General features: G+C 33.4%; 6 protein-coding genes and 1 non-coding gene across 7 annotated transcripts; 6 read left to right on the plus strand and 1 right to left on the minus strand.

The window, feature by feature from the left end:
* The first annotated feature begins 1910 nt into the window (after positions 1-1910).
* On the plus strand, positions 1911-3165 carry LOC108459038 (glucan endo-1,3-beta-glucosidase, basic isoform-like). The gene has a single exon (XM_017758408.2). The coding sequence runs from the start codon at positions 1967-1969 to the stop codon at positions 3002-3004; it is 1038 nt and encodes a 345-aa protein (XP_017613897.1). The 5' UTR covers positions 1911-1966; the 3' UTR covers positions 3005-3165.
* A 2028-nt stretch (positions 3166-5193) lies between these two features.
* LOC108459731 (glucan endo-1,3-beta-glucosidase, basic isoform-like) lies at positions 5194-8103 on the plus strand. Its single transcript, XM_017759135.2, has 2 exons — positions 5194-5422; positions 6967-8103. The coding sequence occupies exons 1-2, from the start codon at positions 5347-5349 to the stop codon at positions 7914-7916; spliced, it is 1026 nt and encodes a 341-aa protein (XP_017614624.1). The 5' UTR covers positions 5194-5346; the 3' UTR covers positions 7917-8103.
* Positions 8104-8788: 685 nt separating this feature from the next.
* Positions 8789-10585, plus strand: LOC108459857 (glucan endo-1,3-beta-glucosidase, basic isoform-like). The gene is made up of 2 exons (XM_017759250.2): positions 8789-9090; positions 9505-10585. Exons 1-2 carry the CDS (start codon positions 9015-9017, stop codon positions 10452-10454), a joined length of 1026 nt encoding a protein of 341 aa, XP_017614739.1. The 5' UTR covers positions 8789-9014; the 3' UTR covers positions 10455-10585.
* Positions 10586-11119: 534 nt separating this feature from the next.
* On the plus strand, positions 11120-13065 carry LOC108459802 (glucan endo-1,3-beta-glucosidase, basic isoform-like). The gene is made up of 2 exons (XM_017759202.2): positions 11120-11259; positions 12004-13065. The coding sequence occupies exons 1-2, from the start codon at positions 11238-11240 to the stop codon at positions 12951-12953; spliced, it is 972 nt and encodes a 323-aa protein (XP_017614691.1). The 5' UTR covers positions 11120-11237; the 3' UTR covers positions 12954-13065.
* Positions 13066-14305: 1240 nt separating this feature from the next.
* Positions 14306-15234, plus strand: LOC108459894 (uncharacterized). Its single transcript, XM_017759296.2, has one exon. The coding sequence runs from the start codon at positions 14468-14470 to the stop codon at positions 14942-14944; it is 477 nt and encodes a 158-aa protein (XP_017614785.1). The 5' UTR covers positions 14306-14467; the 3' UTR covers positions 14945-15234.
* LOC128294593 (small nucleolar RNA Z279/snoR105/snoR108) lies at positions 15111-15213 on the minus strand. The gene has a single exon (XR_008284901.1). It is a non-coding gene; the product is annotated as a small nucleolar RNA Z279/snoR105/snoR108 (small nucleolar RNA).
* Positions 15235-20637: 5403 nt separating the features above from the next.
* LOC108457904 (thaumatin-like protein 1b) lies at positions 20638-22786 on the plus strand. The gene is made up of 2 exons (XM_017757110.2): positions 20638-21655; positions 22309-22786. Exons 1-2 carry the CDS (start codon positions 20898-20900, stop codon positions 22487-22489), a joined length of 939 nt encoding a protein of 312 aa, XP_017612599.1. The 5' UTR covers positions 20638-20897; the 3' UTR covers positions 22490-22786.
* The last annotated feature ends 1062 nt before the right edge of the window (positions 22787-23848 follow it).

Raw genomic sequence — 23848 nt, forward strand, 5'->3', positions numbered from 1 at the left:
TAAACCATAAAAAATCAAAATATTGATCGAAATTTTATTACAACTCTATTGGTAATTGGTTCTATGAACCCGGGATTGCTTTGTTGGCCCAATACTAGTGGCTCATAGATAGGCCGCTGGACCTGGATGAAATAAAATACTATGGATTTTTGCAAGGGTTAATTTATAAAGCATTTTCCCAGTGGTAAATGGAAAAAGGAAAACTCAACGTGTTCCTCGAATGCTTAACAATAACAATGATATATATTATCAAGCGTTTAATTATGCATAAAATGAAAATTAATTAATTCTTCATCGTGTGTAGCTAAAATTATCAATTGTAATTAATTTTAAACTATGTTAAAAAATAAAATTTCTACTAATCATAGCATTAGTTTTAAACTCATATTACGGATAACATATTTTATTTGATTAAAACTATCACATAAATTATTCATAAGGTTCATAAAAGCAATCAAGGTATCCTCTATGTCCGTTTTATTGTTTACGAAGATTAATCTTTTCAAAATTTGTTACTATCCTTTGCAAAGATTAAAAAATTAATATTAGATACAAACTAATATAAAAATTATAAGCAAATAAATAAAAATAAACTTAATTCTCAATGTAATACTATTGTTAAGGAGGAATCGACTCTCTTATTGGGAGAAGTTTTTGAAGTATTGTCCTTTGAGTAGTCAATCTGAACTTCGAACAGTGGTTGTATAGTACCTAGAATGTCTATGCTTAATTTTAATCCCGAGATTTTATCTTTTGACTTTGAAGAGAGTCTTAAGAGGTTCATGGAGTTTATCGGGAATGCCTAGGATCTACCAAAGAAATGCAGTTTTATTATTTTGGTCTCGATAGGGTTTGAATCGAAAACTTTTAAAGGTCTTAAAGGGTAAGAACACTACCACTTGGCGAGTGGTGGACCCTAGGCGCTTTCAATAAATTTCAGAAACTCTTTTGAGTTTTCATCAGAGTCGATAGATAAAACTTTAAAACGAAAATCGAGCATAAATAACTCAAGTATACTATCTCCACTATTTAAAATTTAATACTTCAAAAACTATTTTCAATAACAAAACCGATTCCACCAACAACAATAAACTATAATCGATATTCAATATTTTTTTTCTTCCTATTTATCACTCAAAGGAGACGCTTATAATTTATTAGCCCTATAATGTGCTGTTTCATGGGAGCGACATGAAGGGATGGCTGCTAAATCAGGCAGTTGTCCAGTGTTATATAGAAAATTGCATAACACATTGACTTTATCTTACACTAATTTTTATGGAACTTGGAATATTTCCATCCCTACGCATTTAATGGGTCGTCGAGGCCATGGACTGATTACATGCACTACATACAACCACTATTTTCTGATATTTAAATATATATATGTGATTCCATTCAAACATGGACCAATCCAGTTACGAACATGAAAGATACCGTGCATTATGAGACTCACAATTCAACTTTTTCTCTGCGTCCATTTCGGGTTTTTGTTAAACATACATACATATGTTGAGTGTAATATCCATTAACATAAATATTTAGCTTGAAGAATAATATTTTATAGATAGTGGATTTATGAATATAATGTATCATAAATAAATAATAGCATAATATTTTATTATGCACTATTAGCATAATTGACTTTCTATAGTATTGTTAAATGAAACTAGAAAACCAGTTGAACGGGACATGAAGGAGAAAGACTTTTTCAAACATAGGAAGACTTTTTCTCTAAAGTATATAGGAAGGAGAAAGACACTAAAAAAAAACCCAGTAAACACGTTGCCAAATTAGCATTGAATGCTTCCATACCAAAATTTTCAAACCAGTAATAGAGAACTGCCAAATCAAACAATCCTGCGTTGTATTTCTGTATAAAAAGGTTGCTAAGAATTGGTGTTGGAGGCATCAAAGCACTTCTAAAATTCTAGTAAATTTTTTTATTGGCCTTGAAAGTATAGCAATGGCGAATGCCAAATCTTGTTGCACCATCATACATTCAACTATGCTTCTGCTTTTCGGGTTGCTAATGGCTACCTTCAAAATCACAGGTGCCGAAGTGGGTGTTTGTTATGGAATGATGGCAAAAAACTTGCCACCCGAAGCTGAAGTTATCGCCCTTTTCCAACAAAAAGGCATCCAACGAATGCGGCTCTACGCTCCCAATCACGCTGCTCTGCAAGCCCTTGGAGGAACCAACATCAAGCTGCTGTTAGATGTTCCAAATCCGAGCCTTGAGTACGTTGCTGCTAGTCAAGCCAATGCTAATCAATGGGTTCAAGACAACATCAAGAAATACAGCACCGTTAGTTTTCGATACATCGCTGTCGGAAATGAAGTAAAGCCTTCGGATTCTTTTGCTCAGTTCCTTTTCCCTGCAATGCAAAATATTCATAATGCAATTTCCGGAGCTGGCCTAGGGCACCAGATCAAAGTTTCTACAGCTACCTTTTTTGCTGCTCTTCAAGAATCTTACCCTCCATCCAACGGTAATTTACATCCTGAATATCAGCAACTTCTTGGTCAAGTCATAACTTTCTTGAGGGACAGTCAAGCTCCATTACTTGTTAACACATATCCCTACTTCAGCCACATTGGAGACCCCGAACATGTTCCTCTTGACTATGCTCTCTTTACAGCTCCGTCTGTCGTAGTGACCGATGGTTCGTTGCAGTACCAGAACCTTTTCGACGCGATGCTGGACTCGTTTTACTCCGCCTTAGAGAAGGCCGGTGGGGGATCGTTGGACATTGTTGTGTCGGAAACCGGTTGGCCATCGGATGGTGGAGACACCACGAGTGTCGATAATGCAATGACTTATAACAGGAAATTGGTTCAACATGTGAATCAGGGCCAGGGGACTCCGAAGAAACCCGGAAAAGCAATAGAAGCTTACTTGTTTGCCATGTTCGATGAGAATGAAAAAGAACCGGCATATGAGAAACATTGGGGGTTCTTTTATCCAAATAAACAGGAGAAATACTCAATTAGTTTCCATTAAACCGGTACAGCAATTTCTCTCAGCCCCGGGTATTGATTTGCAAACCATTGTCATCGCCTCTAAAGAAGAGAGCCTAGAGGCAAATAAATGTAATCTGTACATTGTAATTTTATAAAATTGGTTGCCGTTTGCGATTTTTTTTCAAGCGAAATAAAAGCTTTTCCACTATTATATTTACGAACTCATCGAGCGATGTTCTATAAAAGATTTCGTTTTGGTAGGAAAGGAACAAATATTATTAAAGTTCAATACATGACATGTTGATAGCTACTTCCCATATGGGCTAAAGTATCTGCACATCTGTTCTTTTCGTGAAAAATTTGAAGATAATAGTAAGTTAGAATTTGAAGAGACTTTCATAAAATGAATTACAGACGTAGCATCAACTTCAATCTCACGGTTTTCTATATTAAGGTCTTGAGGTAATACTAGGTCATCTCTCAGTACCCAAAGTTCAGCTTCTACACTAACTGCATTAGGGATGTGACAAAAAGAGCCAATCACCCAATGACCCTAACGACCATGGATAATCATACCTACTTTATTCAGATTGCCTATAAATGAACCATTGGAATTCAATTTGACCCATCCCGACGGAGGAGGTTTCCATGCAACTGGAACAATGTCAAGAAGATTGAAATTCTTTGTACGCAGTGAGATTGCAAAAAAATTCACCAACACCAAGGATTAACGGTTGCAAGAAACCCCTTAGAGGTCTAGTCTTTGAAAAGACTAAAGGATCACGACACAATCAAATTTCTCATAAGGCGAAAGTAAAAACAATGAACTAAGGAATTGAAGGATGTTGGACCCACTTTTTTGAGGTGACGTTACCTTGAATCCATTCCTCCCCATTACTGGGTTGAAGAGGCCTAAATCAACAGTGAAAATAAATAGAATTCTACAATTGCTGGACAATATACATTCCCGAAACAGATGGATATATAATGGATTCTTTTTCATTAGAGCAAATAGGACGAAGATCTATTAAGTTCATATCACGACAGATCTTAAAGGTTTGGGTGGGAAGAGCTTTCCACTCACATTTCCAAAGGAAAAACTTTAATGTTGGAGGAAGGTGAGCTTTCCCTATCAAATTCTAGAGATTTAAATTGCTACAAGAGGGGGTGCCAAGAGAGGGAGCATTGCGTGCTAGGATGAAGGAGTAGGTACTTGAAGGGTAAAGGATTTAGATTTCGAAGGACCCCAACAAACAAAATCTTAGCCAGGCCAGGAGACGATACAAGAATTCTTAAGAACACATCAGTCACATACTTTGGAAGTTGGTAAGAAATTTAATGATGCCCACTAAAAGTCCAACTATTGTGGACTTGTTCAAGAGACCGAACTCCTTCAAAAATGTTAGAGGGCCTTGTACTAGCTGGCGGAGAGAGTTTCTTCCCAACCAATTATCACTCCAACATTTCACAGAACTATCGTCTTTAATAACCCCTCTTATCCCTGACTCAAGAATATGACTAATCTTCCTCAAAGAAGATCAAATCAAGGATGTATTCTTTAACAGATGCAGTTGTCTACTATTACCGGGGATGGATTGGTTGCATCAAAGAATCGTTAGAACAAGCTTTTATACCAAACTAGGCTATGTCCCATGCTCCTAGAAAAAGGCCATGAATTCTATATTGGCTTTGTACTGAAATTGGTCATGGGATACAAGACTTTCACACTACTGTTAAACTATACGAGGTGCTTTTTGTAGACATAATCGTGAAACAAATGAGTCAAGTATTACATGAAAAATTAAGATTATACACAAGTCATCATAATATTTCTTAGAGCAAGTTGAATTTAATAAATTAATTGAATAGTAAACTATTTACAAACTTAAAATCCGGAAAAAAAGTTATAATTTTATTTTTTGGAGGTAGATATTTTGTTTTGATTAAACTTTTGGATTTCGGTCCCTACACATTTCATGGGTCGTCGAAGCCAGTTTCGGTCCCTACACATTTAATGGGTCGTCGAAGCCAGTTTTCTAACATTAAAAAAAAAAAAAAATCTTGCATTCAAACATGGCTCGATGAGTGGCCGAAAAGAAACCATGTAATTGCAAGAGTCTAAAAAGTTTAGTTACGAAAATGAGATAATGAGACTCAATTTTTTTATGCGTCATGAAGGACTCAAGACTTTTCTATGAAGTAAAGGAAGGGGCAGCGCGCTAGTAAACAAATTTCTGCACCATAATTTTCCATGAAGTAACCGAGACCTGCCAACGCAGGCAATCCTGAGCTGTAATTCTTTATAAAAGGGTGCTGAGAATTGGTGTTAGAGGCATCACAACAGTTCCTAAAATCTAGAATAGTAAAATCTTTTATTTGCCAATGGCCAATGCCATCATGCATTCAACTATGCTTCTTCTTCTTTCTGGATTGCTAATGGCTATCTTCAAAACGACAGGTCTCTCTTTCATTCTTTACACTCTCTTTTGTGTTTCTTTATGAATTACATGTTTCTACATACTGACCCAATGCCAGAAAATAATTTTTTTTTAGGGGGCAAAATTCAATTTTATCATTCAATAATTCGTTTAGGTACAAAGCATCTCCAACATTTTTCATATGTCCATTTTTTACTAATACTTGTTTGCAATTATTATGAGGTTTGTAGGTATAAATCCATGAGAAGAGATTGTATAAAACTGTGATTTCACGTCATTCTTATCCCTTTAAAATAGGAGAATGACAAATCAGATTTTTCCTCCTGATTTTTAGATTTTTCTCCTGAAAAAATTCAAATCCAACTAAAAATGCTAAAAATAAGGAGAAAAAATCTAATTTATCATTCTCCTATTACAAAGAGATAAGGATGACGTGGAGTCACAGTTTGATACAATCCTTTCTCATAAATCTATATTTTTTCAATGAATCAAGTTACATCATATATATATATAAATATAACTTTTTTAAAATTAGCATGGTTCGTCCATCCTTTGCATTCGGTTTGTTATCAAATAATAGAGTAAAAATTTAAGATTAAAATATGTTTGAAATATTTGTATTCTTTGTAACTTTGAGATTTAGTTTTTATATTTTTATTTTTAGGAATTTAATTCCTCTATTATTCAAATCTAAAATTTTAGGTCTAACTGGTAGCTCGTTTGAATTTTTTTTAAAAGGATATCAAACTTTTATTAAACTAAATGACAAATGATTCTGTTAAGTAGAAATTTTTTAAATCAAATTATGATTATGGTCTCACTACTATGTTTAAATTTCGGATTTAGTATTGATATTTTAATTTGACATAATTTGATTCTTGTGTTCTTATAATATTATTAGTTGGTCCAAACAATTGACACCCTTAATTATTTCAATTAACATGCTGAGGTCGATTTTTTTTCTTAGAAATACTCATTCCAACTTTCATTCTAAAAAAGATTTTGTGTGTGTTAGAAAAGTGCTTTAAAAAAAAAAAACTCATGTTAGCATTTTAACTAGAACAATTAAAGATATTCTTAATTAAATTGGACTTGCTAATGTCATCGGAAAAGTAGATGACTAAATTATTTCAAATTAAAATGTAAATATTAAATCCAAAATATGAATATAGTTAAAACTATAATTTAACTATTATTTTATATGTGTATATATGATTATTTTTAAAAACACATTTTTAACACAAAAATCTATCTCGAAATAGTTGAGGATGATAACTATTTAGTTAACTAATGTTACTATAAAAGTAAATAATCAAATTATGTCAAATCTCAAATGAGATCATATTAGATGGATTAGAATTTAAAATTTACCATTATCAACTTAAACTCCTAACCCTAAATTATAAGTCGACTGAACCACAAGTTTGAGTTGAAGTGTTCATTTAAAAACAGTCTTGGTTTGGATCCTTAAATAAATAAATAAAAACCCTAAACCTAAACCAGAAGCCATTTAAAGGGTAAGACGATCTTAAAATTAAGGCATTGTGGAATTAGTGTGATGCAGGTGCTGAAGTTGGTGTTTGTTATGGAATGAAGGCAAATAACCTGCCACCACCAGCAGAAGTTATCGCCCTTTTCCAACAAAAGGGCATCAAACGAATGCGGCTCTATGATCCGAACCAAGATGCTCTGCAAGCCCTCGGTGGTACCAACATTGAGCTGTTGTTAGATGTTCCAAGTGCAAACCTTGAATCGGTTGCTGCTAGTCAAGCCAATGCTGATCAATGGGTTGAAGACAACATCAAGAAATACAACACTGTTAATTTCCGATACATCGCTGTCGGGAATGAAGTAAAGCCTACAGATTCATTTGCTCAATCCCTTTTTCCGGCAATGCAGAACATTCGTAAAGCAATAGTTAATGCAGGCCTAGGGGATCAGATAAAAGTTTCCACCGCTACGTTTTTCGCTGCTATTGATAAATCATCTTTCCCTCCATCGAAGGGCAGTTTAGATCCTGAATATCAGAAACTTCTTGGCCCAGTCATAACTTTCTTGAGGGACAATCAAGCTCCATTGCTTGTTAACACATATCCCTACTTTGGCCACATCGGAGACTCCAATGTTCCTCTTGACTATGCTCTCTTTACGGCACCGTCTGCTGTTGTGCAGGATGGTTCGTTGCAGTACCAGTACCTTTTCGACTCGATGCTGGACACCTTTTACTCTGCCCTGGAGAAAGCCGGTGGGGGATCACTGGACATTGTTGTTTCGGAAACTGGTTGGCCATCAGACGGTGGACAGGCCACGAGTGTCGATAACGCAAAGACTTACAACACGAAATTGGTTCAACATGTGAACCAGGGTAAGGGGACTCCGAAGAAACCCGAAAAAGCTATAGTAGCTTACCTGTTTGCGATGTTTGATGAGAATGAAAAAGAACCGGCATATGAGAAACATTGGGGGTTGTTTTTCCCAAATAAACAGGAGAAATACTCCATTAGTTTCAATTAAAACCGGTAAAGCCATTTTTCTCAGTCTCGGGTATACTAAAGTTTACCATTGTCATCGCCTCTAAAGAAGGCAGCATAGGGCATATATAGAGGCAAATAAACGTGGATGTCTACTGTAATTTTATATAATTGGATGCGTTCTGCTCATTTCTAAGTTAAATAAAATGGTTTCGGCTATTATCCCACTACTTTCTGATTTGAGTTTTAATAGTTTAAGGATCACATTACATATTTTTAAAGTATAAGTGACACATTATCTCATTCATACATAATTTGTGTGTAGAAAAGACTTGATATATAGTAATTTTAGTAAAAATATGCCCTACAGCTATACATGCGGCAAGTATTAATTCTTCATCTTAAAAAAATATCTTCCATTCAAACATGGACCGACCTAATTACAAGACTCTAATAAAATGCCATTATTTGACTTGTGACTCAAGTTTTCAAGTCATATTATTAATTATAGGTATAATAACAAATTTAATTTTCAATATTTATATTTTTATTAATTTAATTCTTTTATTTAAATTTAATCATTACTTTTTAAAAATATCAAATTTTTATGTTTTAAAATTTAACATTTTAATCTATATTTCTAATAAAAAAATTAATTTGACTTTTTCAAATTTGACTATTTTTCAAAAGATTAAGAGTTAATTTTAATTAAAAATAAGAATTAAATTAATAAAATATGTAAATATTAAGAGTTAAATTTACATTATCCTTAATGACACTGGAAAATGGTTAACTAAAATCGAAATTTGAGTAGAGAATGAGTTATATTAAAGTCTTCCATTGATTTAATTTCGTATTCAATATATATAAATAAATAAGAAAAGGAGATGATGAACCAAAGACTTTTCAGTGAAGTATACGAGTGGGCAGGGCACTCAAAAACTGCCAATAAACAAATGGCAAAGTTAGGCTTGGATTAATGGTGGTAAGAGTTTTAATTCATGTACCATAATTTTCATAGGAATACTAGACCTGCCAAAGCAGACCATCCTGGGCTGTAATTTCTGTATAAAAAGGGTGGTGAGAGTTGGTGTTAGAGGCATCACAGCACTTCTAGAATAGTAAAATCTTTTATTAGCTAATGGCCAATTCAATCATGCATTCAACTATGCTTCTTCTGCTTTCTGGGTTGCTATCGGCTATCTTCAAAACCACAGGTCTCCCTTTCATTCTTTACACTCTTTATGTTTCTTAGTGAATCATTTATACAGATCCATAACTAGAAATTATTTGGTGAAATTTATAAAATTAGATTAATTTGGTGAAATTTTTAAAAATCCCTAATCAGAAGACAAATATTTTTATGAATTTTAAAAATTAAAAATCTGTATTTTTTTATATCACACGCACCATTGGTAAGCGTAAATCGTTGTCCCCTAAACTACTAGCAGATACTTTCTATAATCGATATTGTGAGTATGGAGTGAACCACGAGTAAAGTGATAAAAGATTTACGTTAAAATATTCTGTTGAACTCAGTTTTGAGTTTTTAGAGTCCAATCCGAAAAGCTATTCAAAGTGTAAAATGTCTGATTTTAAAATTAAGGCATTGTGGAACTAGTGTCATGCAGATGCCCAAGTTGGTGTTTGTTATGGAATGATGGGAAATAACTTGCCACCAGCAGCCGAAGTAATCGATCTTTACAGAAGAAAAGGCATCCAACAATCGCGACTCTACGCTCCCAACGAAGCTGCCCTACGAGCTCTCGGAGGTACCAACATCAAGCTGCTATTAGATGTTTCGAATCCGAGACTCGAATACCTTGCAGCTAGTCAAGCCAATGCTGATCGATGGGTTCAAGATAACGTCAGGCGATACAGCACCGTTAATTTTCGATACATCGCTGTCGGGAACGAAGTAAAGCCATGGGATCCATTTGCTCGATTCCTTTTCCCAGCAATGCAGAATGTTCATAATGCAATAGTTAAAGCAGGCTTAGGGAACCAAATTAAAGTTTCTACGGCTACGTTTTTCGGTGCTATGGAGGTATCTTTCCCTCCGTCGCAAGGCAAACTTCGTGGCGATTACCAACAACTTCTCGGTCCAGTCATAACCTTCTTGAGGAACATCAGAGCTCCATTACTTGTTAATGTATATCCCTACTTTAGCCACATGGAAAATCCAAGAGATGTTCGTCTAGACTATGCTCTCTTTACGGCACCGTCTGTCGTTGTGACAGATGGTCCATATCGGTACCAGAACCTTTTCGACGCGATGATGGATGCATTTTACGCTGCCTTGGAGAGGGCTGGTGGGGGAAGTTTGGACATTGTTGTTTCGGAAAGTGGGTGGCCGTCGGCCGGTGGAACGGCTACGAGTGTTAATAATGCGAGGACTTATAATACGAATTTGGTTCGACATGTGAATCAGCGCAAGGGGACTCCCAGGAAACCTGGAAAAGCAATAGAAGTTTACTTGTTTGCGATGTTTGATGAGAATAATAAAGAACCGGAATATGAGAAACATTGGGGGCTGTTTTTCCCAAACAAACAGGAGAAATACCCAATTAGTTTCAATTAAAAGGGGTAAGGCCATTTTCTTATGAAAGCCAAGGTAGAGGCAAATAAATGCGGTCTGGTTATTGTAATTCCAGAGCTCAGCTCTTTGCAAGTGAAATAAAATGGATTTCTCTATTATACTCATAAAAATAAGGATGATAGTTCAAGTATCACATAGGATATTTTTAAAAGTACGGATACTAAATTGAATATTCTATTTTTTTATATATTTTATATTTTAAAAATATATATATTTACAAATACTATTATAATTGATTGATTCATAATTTATGTGTGTAAAAAAGACTGGTATTAATATATAGTAATTTTAATAAACTGAAGGATTTCCCTCCGACTTATTTAATGAGTCTTCGAAGATAAAGACTGATATAATCACAATATGCCCTACAGCTACATGCGACAAGTATTTCTTATATCTTCCATTCAAACATGGACCAACGTAATTACAAGACTCTAATAGGTCTACTTACCAACCACTCATTTTTCTCTCTGCGTCCATCACGGACTAATATTATTAAGTACAAGTAAAATAATAAATAAGAAATGGAGAAGATGACCCAAAGACTTTTCTGTGAAGTATAGGAGGGGGCAGGGCACTCGCAAACTGCCAGTAAACAAATTGCAAAGTTAGGCTTGAATTAATGGTGGTACGAGTTTTAATTTATGTACCCTAATTTTCCAGGAAGTAACCACAGACAATAATTTTTGTATAAAAGGGTGGTGAGAGTTGGCGTTAGAGTCATCGCAGCATTCAACTAAGCTTCTTCTTCTTTGTGGGTTGCTAATGGCCATCTTCAAAACCACAGGTCTCTCTTTCATTCTTTACACTCTCTTTTGTGTTTCTTTATGAATTATTTATACCTTTATATACAGACGTAAAACTAAAAATTATTTTTGGGATAAAATAAAATTATAAATTTTGAGAGAATATTGTATTTTTAAAAATCAACATGTATTTTATAAAGATTAACTTTTTCTGATCGCCTATTCTAATAATGTCATCTCAAATATTTGAATTCAAATAGGGTGATGCTAAATTTTTTAGCAGAATTAAATTATATTTTTACGAGTTAAAATGTAATTTCATTATTTTAATTTCAAGAGATAAATTTCAAAGTTATAGAAAAATTTTATTTTGATTTAATATGATTTTTACAAATTATTAATTGATATAGCATCATTTTATGTTTATATATTACATATAGAAATTATTATATTTATCGAATATAAAAATTATTTAATGTATTTATTTCTTGAAATGTATATAATTGAATCAAAATAAAAGTCTCATGTATATGTTTGAACTATAATCAAATTTTGATGTGTATAATTAGACCAAATCATAAAACCACAAAGCAAATATTTTTATATTTTTATGAATTAATCGAGTAAGAAATCAACCACGAATAAAGTAATAAAACAATTACATTAAAATATTTGGTTCACCTCAGTTTTGAATTTCATCTCTAAATAATCCAATTCCCGAAGCTATTCAAAAGGTAAAACATTTGATTTTAAAATTAAGGCATTGCGGAATTAATATCATGCAGCTGCCCAAGTTGGTGTTTGTTATGGAATGATGGGAAATAACTTGCCACCAGCTGCCCAAGTAATCGACATTTACAGAAGAAAAGGCATCCAACAAATGCGACTCTACGCTCCCAACGAAGCTGCCCTACGAGCCCTCGGAGGTACCAACATCAAGCTGCTATTAGATGTTTCGAATCCGAGACTCGAATACCTTGCAGCTAGTCAAGCCAATGCTGATCGATGGGTTCAAGATAACGTCAGGCGATACAGCACCGTTAATTTTCGATACATCGCTGTCGGGAACGAAGTAAAGCCATGGGATCCATTTGCTCGATTCCTTTTCCCAGCAATGCAGAACGTTCATAATGCAATAGTTAAAGCAGGCTTAGGGAACCAAATCAAAGTTTCTACGGCTACGTTTTTCGGTGCTATGGAAGTATCTTTCCCTCCGTCGCAAGGCAAACTTCGTGGCGATTACCAACAACTTCTCGGTCCAGTCATAACCTTCTTGAGGAACATCAGAGCTCCATTACTTGTTAATGTATATCCCTACTTTAGCCACATGGAAAAGCCAAGAGATGTTCGTCTAGACTATGCTCTCTTTACGGCACCGTCTGTCGTTGTGACAGATGGTCCATATCGGTACCAGAACCTTTTCGATGCGATGTTGGATGCATTTTACGCTGCCTTGGAGAGGGCTGGTGGGGGAAGTTTGGACATTGTTGTTTCGGAAAGTGGGTGGCCGTCGGCCGGTGGAACGGCTACGAGCGTTAATAATGCGAGGACTTATAATACGAATTTGGTTCGACATGTGAATCAGCGCAAGGGGACTCCGAAGAAACCTGGAAAAGCAATAGAAGTTTACTTGTTTGCGATGTTTGATGAGAATAATAAAGAACCGGCATATGAGAAACATTGGGGGCTGTTTTTCCCAAGCAAACAGGAGAAATACCCAATTAGTTTCAATTAAAAGGTGTAAGGCCATTTTTGAAGAAAGCCAAGGTAATTAGTGTAATTCCATAGCTCAGCTCTTTGCAAGTGAAATAAAATGGGTTTCTCTATTACATTTATAAAAGATAAAAGCCTTTCTACTTATCCAGATTACAAGTATTTCTATGACAAAGATAGGAACATACTTTGCACTTTAAGGGATGCTTTAATGTAAAAACAAGCATTTTCTTTGGAGTACACATGTAAGCAACAATCAAGCATTTTACTTATTAATATTGGTATGAAAAATTACAAGTTTAATATTTATTTTTTTATCACACCCTAATCCACAATTAAGTTTCCTATTAGCAGTAAACTTGAATGCTATCCATAAGACAGATGTTGAAATCGCCATATCATAATAGCATTAACAAGTCTGCAAAAAGGCTTTATTTTTCTTCCATTTTACACATTAAGAAATACACACCATCCCTAAATGCACCATTTTAGCTATATTATAACAAAATACAGAACTAGTAAAGTTGTATTGAATTGGTTATGCCTACTACACTCAACTGAAATGCTGAAACCAAACTTCAATTGATGTGGCCATATCTTTTACCTATTCAAAATAGTTGTTTATTATGTACGGTTGAATTTGTTACATAATGACTTGTGTTTTTTTAGGTCAATTTATGGTTCTAGTCCTTCTACTATGTTTAAATTTTAAATTTAGCTTTTATACCATAGTTTAGCATGGGATTAATACATTATCTTCTACCTCTGTTTAGTTTTAATGTTCAATTTGGTGCTTGAGTTTTTTTTTTGTCCTGGCTTCAACATTCACTATAGTACCCAAGTTTTATCAATTTCATACTTGAGTTTTTATTGTCCCTAATAAATACTTAAGTTTAGCTTCAATGTTCAGTTTTGATACCAAAGCTTTTTTGTCTAGATTAAGTACTTGTGTTTTTGTATTGGAACACACTTGTCAAACATTCATTAGGCCACATGATGTCATATGGTTGGGTATCAAATTAAATATTCAAACCAACTCAAGTACCTAATGTTATATTAACCTTTTAACACGATTCAATCTCTCTACTTTTATAATATCAATAATTAATCGAAATAGTGAACAACATTAACTATTCTGATTAAAATGTTGACATAAATTTTTTTCTTAAAAACACCTATTCCAATTCATTATGTTTGCATGAGTGTTGGAAAGAGTATTTTTAGGGAAACCCACTTCAACATTTTGACAAAAAAATAGTGACTTATTAATGAAATTATAAAAATAGACCACTTAACCTATGTTAACTTAAAATACATTGACTAAATACCTATTTTAAGCATATACTAGAAGGACCAAAATCATAATTTGACCATATTCCTACCAACTCCTTACTTATCCTCTGTTTATTACATTCCTAGTACTTCCAACTGCTCCATTTTCAATTATAATGGTCCTTACGGTTTTCATTCTCTATATAAACCATCGTGTAGCATCAAAATCCATAACAGCTTAACTTCTTTTTCATTTTTTTCACAATGATGGAAATATTCAAAACCCCAAATCCCTGTCTCCTTTTATGTCTTGTGGTACTCTGTTTCACAATCCCAATCGCATTAACCAAGGCAGAAGCAACTACAACCAGCCTCCCTGAAAACGAAGGGAACAATGCTGAACCTGTGGGCAACAATGCTCCATTTGCTAAACCTGTTGGGGACAACGGGAAACAATCCCACTTGGGTTATCAACAGCAAAAAGACCCAAACTATCCACAACAAGGCATTAACCAGCCACTGTCGTCAGGGTTGAACCAGCCGTATTCGGCTACGAACCAGCCTTACTCTGCCGGGTTTAATCAGCCGTTTTCTAGTATCAGTCAGCCATTTGGGGGCACCAACCAAAGGGGCTCAATGGAAAACGTTGCCTTTGATAATGGGGTTAAAAAGGAGAAGACCGGGATTCCCAGTGTTGCCTTGGTTTGTTTATTTACGTTGATGGTTTGCTTTGGGTTTTAGTAACCCATTGCTGAGTCACGAACTACGAATCAAATAGTTAAGCAGACGTTCCTGCTATGTAACCTACGTACTCGTTTATTTGTAATCCCTAGTTTTATCTAATGAAAAGCTTATGTTAATGAAAATTTAAACTCGATTATAAATTTGGGTGTTTTCCTTCAAGACTGGGATCAGGTGGCGACAAGGGGAGTGCCCAAGTGTCGTAACCAGGCGTTGGGGCGGACACTCTTCCCGCATGCCTTGCGAGTAATGACCACTCATCATATCCCGTTAACTGCCTGAAGGATCATGATTCTTCCCGCAGACGCGTATCTAATTTATATACAAAACGTCAGCTCCTTGCTTGTCTCGCTAGTCGGTGTGGGATTTAGAGGAAAGTTTTAAGCTAGCTTAGGCTTTTATGTTTTTAAAAGTTTTTACCGCGTAAATTAAGAGATATTTTTTATTTTAATTTTAACGCAAAAAAATGGTACTAATAAAATTAAAAAATGACTCCTTTTAAATTTATGCGCAATAATAATATATTAGTCCAATTTAATAATAAGATATATGTAATTTTATCTACTTTTATTTATATTTTTATGATCGAAAAATATTTATATTAATAATTAGTAATAAATATTAGTAATTTAGTTAAATATTTATTAAGTCAAAATGTATAAGAAATTATCTCTAATGAATACAATTTTCAAGTTATTTAAATAATATTAGTAAAACAACATAAAATTATATTCTTAAAATTAATAAATATGTCCTAAAATTAAAATACAAATATTATTGTATAAAAATAACTTTTCAACTCGAATTATATAGGGTATATTTGGAAATATTTTTAAAGTCGTGATAATCTTGATTTTCAAAATTTAAGAAAAATAAAATAAGGTAAATGCTCAATTTTTACTAAATATTATGATTATTTAAGTTTATTTTACTTGAATAATATTAAGATACCATTTAATGTATATACGTAATTGCGATTGTTTATTCTAAAGAGCAACTTTCATTAAACCAAAAGAATTGGATATCAAAAGATAAGGAGAAGAAGACCAACTAACCCGAGCTAAGAGGCTCGCCCCATACACTCAATTTTAAGATCCTTCTTCCCATTGTTCGTTACAATCCCTTAACAAGATATCCAAGTTACATTCAGGACATGTATCCTAGCATGACATGTTTCTAAGATACTATTTAATATTTATATTTGGTTGCAATTATTAAACTTTATTTTTACTAAATTAATATTTTGATATTACCTTGTATTAGTCTACTAAATCAAACTAAAAATATTATAAAATTTATCATTAAAATTATAAATTCTATAAAAGAAATTAAATTTTAAACACTAATTAGAATATTAGAATAAAAAAATTAAAACTCAAAAGGGCTTAAAATATTTTTATAAAATTTAGGAGAACCAAGTCCTAAGTGTCAACCCATAAATTCTCTTTTGGCCATCATCGATATATCAAATATTAATTCTTGTTTTAATTACTCATAATTATTAGTATAAATTTTAGTTTATTCATTACTAATTAAATAAAAATATGGGTAATGTTATCATTTTATCTCCATCTCAATAAACGTAAACCCATCTATTATGAAATAAAATATTCAATAATACGATTATTAATTAAGTAAAAATATAGGTAATTTATACAATATACTTTAATTTTGACATAGCTTAATACTTTAATTTTTGTAATTTCATTACTTATTCTAAATAATTTATTTTAATTAAAATAATGTAAATTTTAAAAATTGTTAGTGCTATTAAAATTTTTATTAAATTCAGTCCAATTACACTATTATTTTCTTAAGTGGATATCGAGTTTTTTTTTTTTTTGAAAGTCACTCCAACATGAAATAATTTTAATGGTGTTAATAATTGACCTAAATTTTTAAATTTAAAAAATAAAAAGATTAAATTCTTAAAAATAAAAATATAAAATTAAATTTTAAATATACACTCAAACGAAACCTAGGTGAAACCATATTAGTTTATAACAAAAATATGGGTATTGGGCTCATTTCATTAGGCCGGCCTGGGTCGTCTCCTTTTTCAGGCACTTAGCAAATCCACAAAATTCTGGGCTAAAAGACTGAAATTCCTATGGTTGGGTTTATTATAGTCTTCTACAAATTACTGGGCCTGAGTTTCCGTTAAAATCTACACATTTTTGGGCTTTATTCAGCGACAGTCGTTTCCCAATGTTGTAAACTGCAATCAGACAAATAACAGAGATCTGTGTGCTTACTGCTTATAATACTCCATTATTTAATTGCCATTTTAAAATGTTGAATTTAAACACATTAGGCAATTGCATCAATAAAATGGTTAAAGTTTTCCTCTATTCACATTGTTGGAATAATAGCAATACGATGATGACATCTCATTTGGGTGCGTAGTAATATGAATTTCCATCATTTCAACAAATCCCATGCAGTTTAAAAATCTTATTGGTCACATTAATAACCTTGTTTCATGCTTCTACTCTTGAAACTCTTTAGAATATTTTTTAATTTTGTTTCAACATAGTCGGCGAATAAAACCCACTTTTTTTTGGTCATAAAGTTCACATGTATTAATATGGGTAATGATGAATCTATCATAACCTCGTGTTAGTCCACTCGTGAACCAGCTGTTTCGATATCAAATAACGAAAATGATGGGTGCTTTTGTATTACACACACTTATATTTGTGGTCTAAAATCTAAATATTTAGTGAGTGATTTATGGTATGTAACTAACATCGAATAACACTTACAAAAAAAGCATTTTGCTGTTCAAATGTGAGTGGTCTTAAAGTTTAAGCGATTAGGGTTTTCAACCAAATAGCAAGAGGTGTATCATTTGGATTCTACCACTGTAACTATCATTTAATTTTAAGTACATGTTTCACTTGTGCTGGAACATTATGAGTTAGTTCACTTCAAGCATGGTTATTTCAAGTTGCTCATTCAATTATTTTAGGTTTAGATCGTTTCGGAATTAAACTAGATTTAAGTTTATATCAAATTGGGATTAGATTAATTTGAATTGAGGGTTTCAAATTAATTTTTAAACTTAATAATTTACGTTCTATCAATTGAGTGCCTTGAGATAATTTTCAATCAAGTTAATTTGGGTATTGATAAACTTGAGTTTTAATATTTTCAAATTATTTCGATTTATGTTAATATTTGATTTGGGTTGTTCTAGATTTAGGTTATTTTTAGTTTAAGTTGTTCAGGGTTTTGATAGTTTCAAATTAAAGTTTGACGTTTTGTAAATCGAGTTATTTTAAGTTCGAATAATTTTAATTCTAAATTTATTTTAGATTTATATTAATTTAGAGAAAATAAATTTAGATTCAACTTATATGGATTCAAAGAAAAGGATAATTTCCTGCCTCACAAAATGCTAGTTATACAAAATCTTGTCACATGTTAACTGTGGACAAATAGATAGTCGGAGCTATAAAATGAAACTAAATATCAAATCTAAAACGACTTTAAATTAAAATAAATGACTTTAAACAGCTTGGTGTTGAACGGTCTTAGGCTGAGTGTAATCCTATAGCAATCCCCGTAAGCGAGAACGACCCACTGCCAATAACATTAAAAAACACACACACAATGAGTTCGGGGTCACCATGATATCCCTGTATCGGTCTTCCAAGCTGTCGTGCTAAGGATGCCAACTGCAAAATTTAGCATAAAAATCTGGTCGTTTAAGGCGGTCGGTGGCTGCGCGACACATATTATATTCTACATAAAACTTGTTTACCATCTTTCACCATACCTATATTTTTTTAATTAAGGTAAATGGTGGTAGCTATATGTTAGTTCTATCCTTAAAGAGTAGTTGTTTTCAGGTGAGACCAATTTTGCTTTATAAGAAACTGACCAGGAGTCAATGGTCCGTTCAACTATTAAATAGGTTTATTTATTTCCTTCCTTTTTAGAACTATATACACTATGGTTATTTCTAGGATGGGGGCAATGGATTAGATTAATATAATTTAAGGAACCACTCAATTTTAAAAAAATGAGTAAAAAACAAGGCAGGGATTTTATGTTTATTGAGAAAAGTGGGAAAACAAAAAACGTGCATTCAAGGATAAAGCTAACCAAAGAAGATTTTTTTATCACTTTCTTGCTTACTTGCTACAACTATACTAAAATGTCATTTTAGTGGAGGGACCAATTGAGCCAGCCGTACTTGACTCGCTTTGCTGCATCATCATCATCATCATCATCATCAATACATAAAACACGATAACTTGATATTATTATATACTTTTTCTCATTCTTTGTATTCTTGAATTTATTTTAGGTTAATTTTTATTGTGTGATTATGAAGAATATCATTTAATGATCTTTATTATGGATCACTTGTATAATCTACTAACACAAGTTGCAGTCTTGCGCTTGCAAGAATTACAAAAAGGTCAAATTTTATACAATGACTTTTATTCATGGTCATGGGACGTGCAACATGCATAACCTATGAAAACTTGGGGGGTGGGGGAGGGGGGAAGAAAGTGAGGTTGGCATAATAAACGGCAAGTATAAATATCGATATAAATAGAAGGTACCCCAATGATCAGGAATGCCGATTGCCATCTTTATTACAGGTGGTTAAATTCCATTAATAAGATTGCAGATTTCATTGAGTTGATTAGTTAACAAATTTATGACTGACCAGTTGGATGTAGTACCCTTTCACCTTAGTTTTTACTTCTTCTAGCTAATCTCATTCCCACCATAAATAAGAAATTGTTCACACCATCTAATGCATTTATTCATCCAATGCATAAAATAATGAACATCCATTGGATCTCACTTCCAAACATCCCATCCCATCGCATCGCATCGCATGAATCATCAATTACTATAGATATCTCCTATTAGGAAAAGTATTAATCCAATAAAATGAAATCTACGGCTGATGGTAATTATTTTAAACGATGCGACGCTAGCTCACTAAAATTTTGACCGCACCCTCATGTTTCTTGCAAATTGCACCATAGTACGCAATTTTTCTTGCCAACAAGAATCGGTCCTAATATCTTTTATTAATTTAATTAATTTAAAATAAAATAATCATATGATATTATTATTTGATTAATCTTTAATACATACCACGGATAAATCTTAACATTTTGATATATAATTTAGTAAAATTATATACGTACAACTTTAATTGTAGTGCCAACATATAGTTGGAAGATGTAATAATAGTTTTCACTAAACATTTGGACTAAATTTGAATATTGGAGTCATGATTGTTGAGAGGACTTAATCGAAATACTTCTTCTTCTCAAACAAAATTAGGCTCAAATCTTAAAATAAAAAGGGCACCATAGTTATATATATACATTACATGGAACTTTGTTTTGATTTAATTGTACATAATAAAATAAATATATTAATTTATTTTTATATTAGATAAATATAATTATTTATTATTTATATATACTATATATGAAATAAAATAATGTTATACCGACAATAATATTGATTTGTAAAATTTAAATAATATAAATTTTTATATATAAAAATTTCATATATCATACTTTTAAATAAATAATTTTTAATTTTAATTTGAAAGAGGCTTTAATTTTAATTTTATTTCTATTTATCCTCAAATTTTCACATTAAAAAAAGGGAAAGAAAGATATTTTTAATTGAACACCGATGCAACTGATCTCAAAATCCGGTATGGTAGACACACTACCAAGTAGACCCACATATTCATTCGTCCTGTCTGACTCTGTCTACCGTTGAATTTTTTTATTCCAAGCCCAATTTCCCTCTCTATAGACTATAAATACCGTTCTCCATCTACCATTGCAGAATCTCAAACACTCTCCCAACCCTCATTTCTAAAGAAGAAGAAGAAGAAGCAGAAGCAGAAGCAGTTTTCCACATTCCCCAACTTCCTCTTCTTCTTGCAAATTTTTAAGCTTTAATGGCCCAATATACATTTGTTGCTGCTATCTGTGTTCTTATTCTTTCACATTCGTTCATATCAGTAGTGAAAGCCACAACCTTTACAATAGTAAACGAATGCAATTATGTTGTATGGCCAGGGATTCTATCAAACGCAGGTGTTCCAACGCTTCCCACCACTGGTTTCGCTCTCCAAAGCGGCGAAACCAAAGCCATTACTGCACCGGCATCATGGGGTGGTCGGTTCTGGGGTAGAACCCATTGCTCCGAGGATTCCACCGGGAAATTTTCCTGCCTTACCGGTGATTGTGGCTCCGGGAAGGTGGAATGTTCTGGAAACGGGGCTGCTCCGCCCGCGAGTTTAGCTGAGTTCACATTGGACGGTGCTGGCGGCCTTGATTTTTTCGACGTGAGTTTGGTCGACGGTTACAACATCCCTATGTTGGTTGTTCCACAGGGTGGCACGGGACAAAACTGTACCAACACCGGCTGCGTGGTTGACCTTAATGGCTCTTGCCCTTCCGAACTAAAGGTGATGAGCACCGACGGCACAGATGGCGTCGCTTGCAAGAGTGCTTGCGAAGCCTTCGGCGACCCTCAGTACTGTTGCAGCGGCGCGTATGGTACACCCGATACTTGCAAACCGTCTTCGTACTCGGAGGTGTTTAAGACAGCTTGCCCACGCGCATACAGCTATGCCTATGATGATAAAACCAGTACCTTCACATGCGCCAACGCTGATTATACAATTACTTTCTGTCCCTCGCCTAACACTAGGTAAATTTTCTCCACAACCCCCTCCAACTTTATTTTTTAACATTTAAGGTCAAAGGGATAAAGCAAAATTTAGTCCCTAAGCTTGACAACTTTTCCCAATTTTGGTCCATGTGATTGCAGTACTCTACTACTACATCATCACATAAATTGCGGGGATCAAGAGTAATGATAATTGTTAAATTCAGATATTAATATAAATAAAAAAGAAGTTTTGGAATAAAATTAGAAAAAAAATTATCAAGTTTAGGAATAACTTATCCCAACGTGAAAGGGTAATTTTGTCATGAAATGAACGTTGGCATCAAAGGGTGGTGTATCACTTACGGCGCAGCTTTTTCACGTTTGGTCTGCAAAAAAAACGAATCTAATTTGCTATCTTATGTCGGCTCTGCCACAGCTACCCGTTGAGTTACAGTAATTGGTTCTTTTTTATGGATCAATGTATTGAGAGAGTGCACGCTCATCGAAGTAATTATTGTGCTGTCGATAACGGGCAGTTTAGGGAAATAAAATAAATGCTTAACAAATCTCTAGAAAAGACGTTATGTCTGTAATGGACCATACTTTACTGGCACGTTACGTTATTTTATTGTCGTTTTCGGAGTCCTTTTTTTTTTGTTTTAACGGTTAATTTTGGTACGTAAAATTTGCAGCCAAAAATCATCGCAAGAGCAGCAACAAAACACGGAAACGACAACACCACCTCTTATCAACACCACGATGGTGTATGAAGGTGCATTGGACCAAAATGTAGCATCACGGTCCTCCTGCACCCACGTGTTCGTAAACGTGGGCATCATTATGGCAATTTGGTGGTCGTGGAAACTCTTCTAACTTCCTTCACTAACCGGGGTCGGGCATTAGACTTACGAAAGTACTTTAGCATACAAGCATAATATATAGAGTAAATCCCCAGGCTAACTTTGTCCCTTTCAAGCATAGGCATTGTTACAGTGTTAGGTGTAAGAGATTCTTTTTTAGGTTTAGTATTTATTGTAGGAGGGGAATGGGATTCATCTAATTGTTGGCTTCAGGAACTTATCAATAATAGTATTTATTACCAGCTTTTGGCTTTATCTATTTTATATCTTGGATTTATTTGAAAGGAAAATGAAATTATTTGAGATTAAACTTATCAATAATAATATTTGAGCTTGTTTTATCATTAAAAAATGATGCTCTTTAATTAAGTGATGGATTATTTTATTTTATTTATGTCGGTATAGGATGCTGCTATACATTACTATTTTATATAGAGAGCTGAATTTTGTAAATTGTGATCGAAATTGTCAAGGCTATTGCACGACACAAGTTGCTATAATTGGGTTGCTCTTTCTTGAGGGAAAAAAATGGTGGTGGTTGGTGGTGGCGGATAGAGCCGAGGAGTGTTGGTTCAAACTTCAAATAAAAAGAGTTGAAACATTTAACTTATGTACTAATATGAACGGGACTTTCAGAAATTTATGTTTAAGCCATATGGTACAACAAAATTTTCAATTACATCCAAATACGTGTTAGAGGCTTATAACATTTTTTTGATATAAATATTTTATGACTAATTTGAGAATGATCGAAACACTGGAAACTCTCTTTGAAACCTTCTATTTTCTTCTAACCCTTTCAAATTCTTGTATACGGTTTATAACATTGTTGTGTGAACCATCATCAACCTTTAAATCTCACTTAATGTAAAAATAAACTCTAGTTGAATATTATACATGAAACATCAATTTATTTCTTTCCGTCCAAGCAATAAACCATAAGCATATTGCATTCACATTTAATTCAACAAACTCGTGATTGAGTAGGTTGATGAGTGCCAGTCTTAATTTTCTAAATCCAATTTTAAGTTGGAATGTCCCTTCATTCGCATATATAATAAATATTGAGACAAGCCAACCTTCTTCCACACCATTTTCTCCCACCTCATTGATTTTTTTTATTATTTTAAATATTATCTCAGAATTTCAATCATAAAAGCAACAATAATGCGAAACCCTTTTCAATTTTAACAAGCAATCCCGTTTTTATTAGACCAAAATATAATATTTATAAATTATTAATCTCGAGTGAGAAAAGCAAAATTAGCAAGCCGCCAAGCCATTCCAAGAGCAAAGGGTAGTCAACCGAGTATGAATTATGTACCGAGGGAGGCTGCCATTTCTAATATTTATAAATTATTGATCTCGAGTG

Source organism: Gossypium arboreum, chromosome 6, assembly GCF_025698485.1.
Source record: "Gossypium arboreum isolate Shixiya-1 chromosome 6, ASM2569848v2, whole genome shotgun sequence".
Taxonomy (NCBI): Eukaryota; Viridiplantae; Streptophyta; class Magnoliopsida; order Malvales; family Malvaceae; genus Gossypium; species Gossypium arboreum.

Bases quoted from the DNA above. Each gene is read 5' to 3' on its own strand.
- LOC108459894 (XM_017759296.2), top strand. From the start codon at position 14,468: ATGATGGAAATATTCAAAACCCCAAATCCCTGTCTCCTTTTATGTCTT.
- LOC108459731 (XM_017759135.2), top strand. From the start codon at position 5,347: ATGGCCAATGCCATCATGCATTCAACTATGCTTCTTCTTCTTTCTGGA. The intron at 5,423-6,966 runs GTCTCTCTTTCA...AGTGTGATGCAG, and splicing joins GGCTATCTTCAAAACGACAG to GTGCTGAAGTTGGTGTTTGT.
- LOC108459857 (XM_017759250.2), top strand. From the start codon at position 9,015: ATGGCCAATTCAATCATGCATTCAACTATGCTTCTTCTGCTTTCTGGG. The intron at 9,091-9,504 runs GTCTCCCTTTCA...AGTGTCATGCAG, and splicing joins GGCTATCTTCAAAACCACAG to ATGCCCAAGTTGGTGTTTGT.
- LOC108457904 (XM_017757110.2), top strand. From the start codon at position 20,898: ATGGCCCAATATACATTTGTTGCTGCTATCTGTGTTCTTATTCTTTCA. The intron at 21,656-22,308 runs GTAAATTTTCTC...TAAAATTTGCAG, and splicing joins TGTCCCTCGCCTAACACTAG to CCAAAAATCATCGCAAGAGC.
- LOC108459038 (XM_017758408.2), top strand. From the start codon at position 1,967: ATGGCGAATGCCAAATCTTGTTGCACCATCATACATTCAACTATGCTT.
- LOC108459802 (XM_017759202.2), top strand. From the start codon at position 11,238: ATGGCCATCTTCAAAACCACAG. The intron at 11,260-12,003 runs GTCTCTCTTTCA...AATATCATGCAG, and splicing joins GGCCATCTTCAAAACCACAG to CTGCCCAAGTTGGTGTTTGT.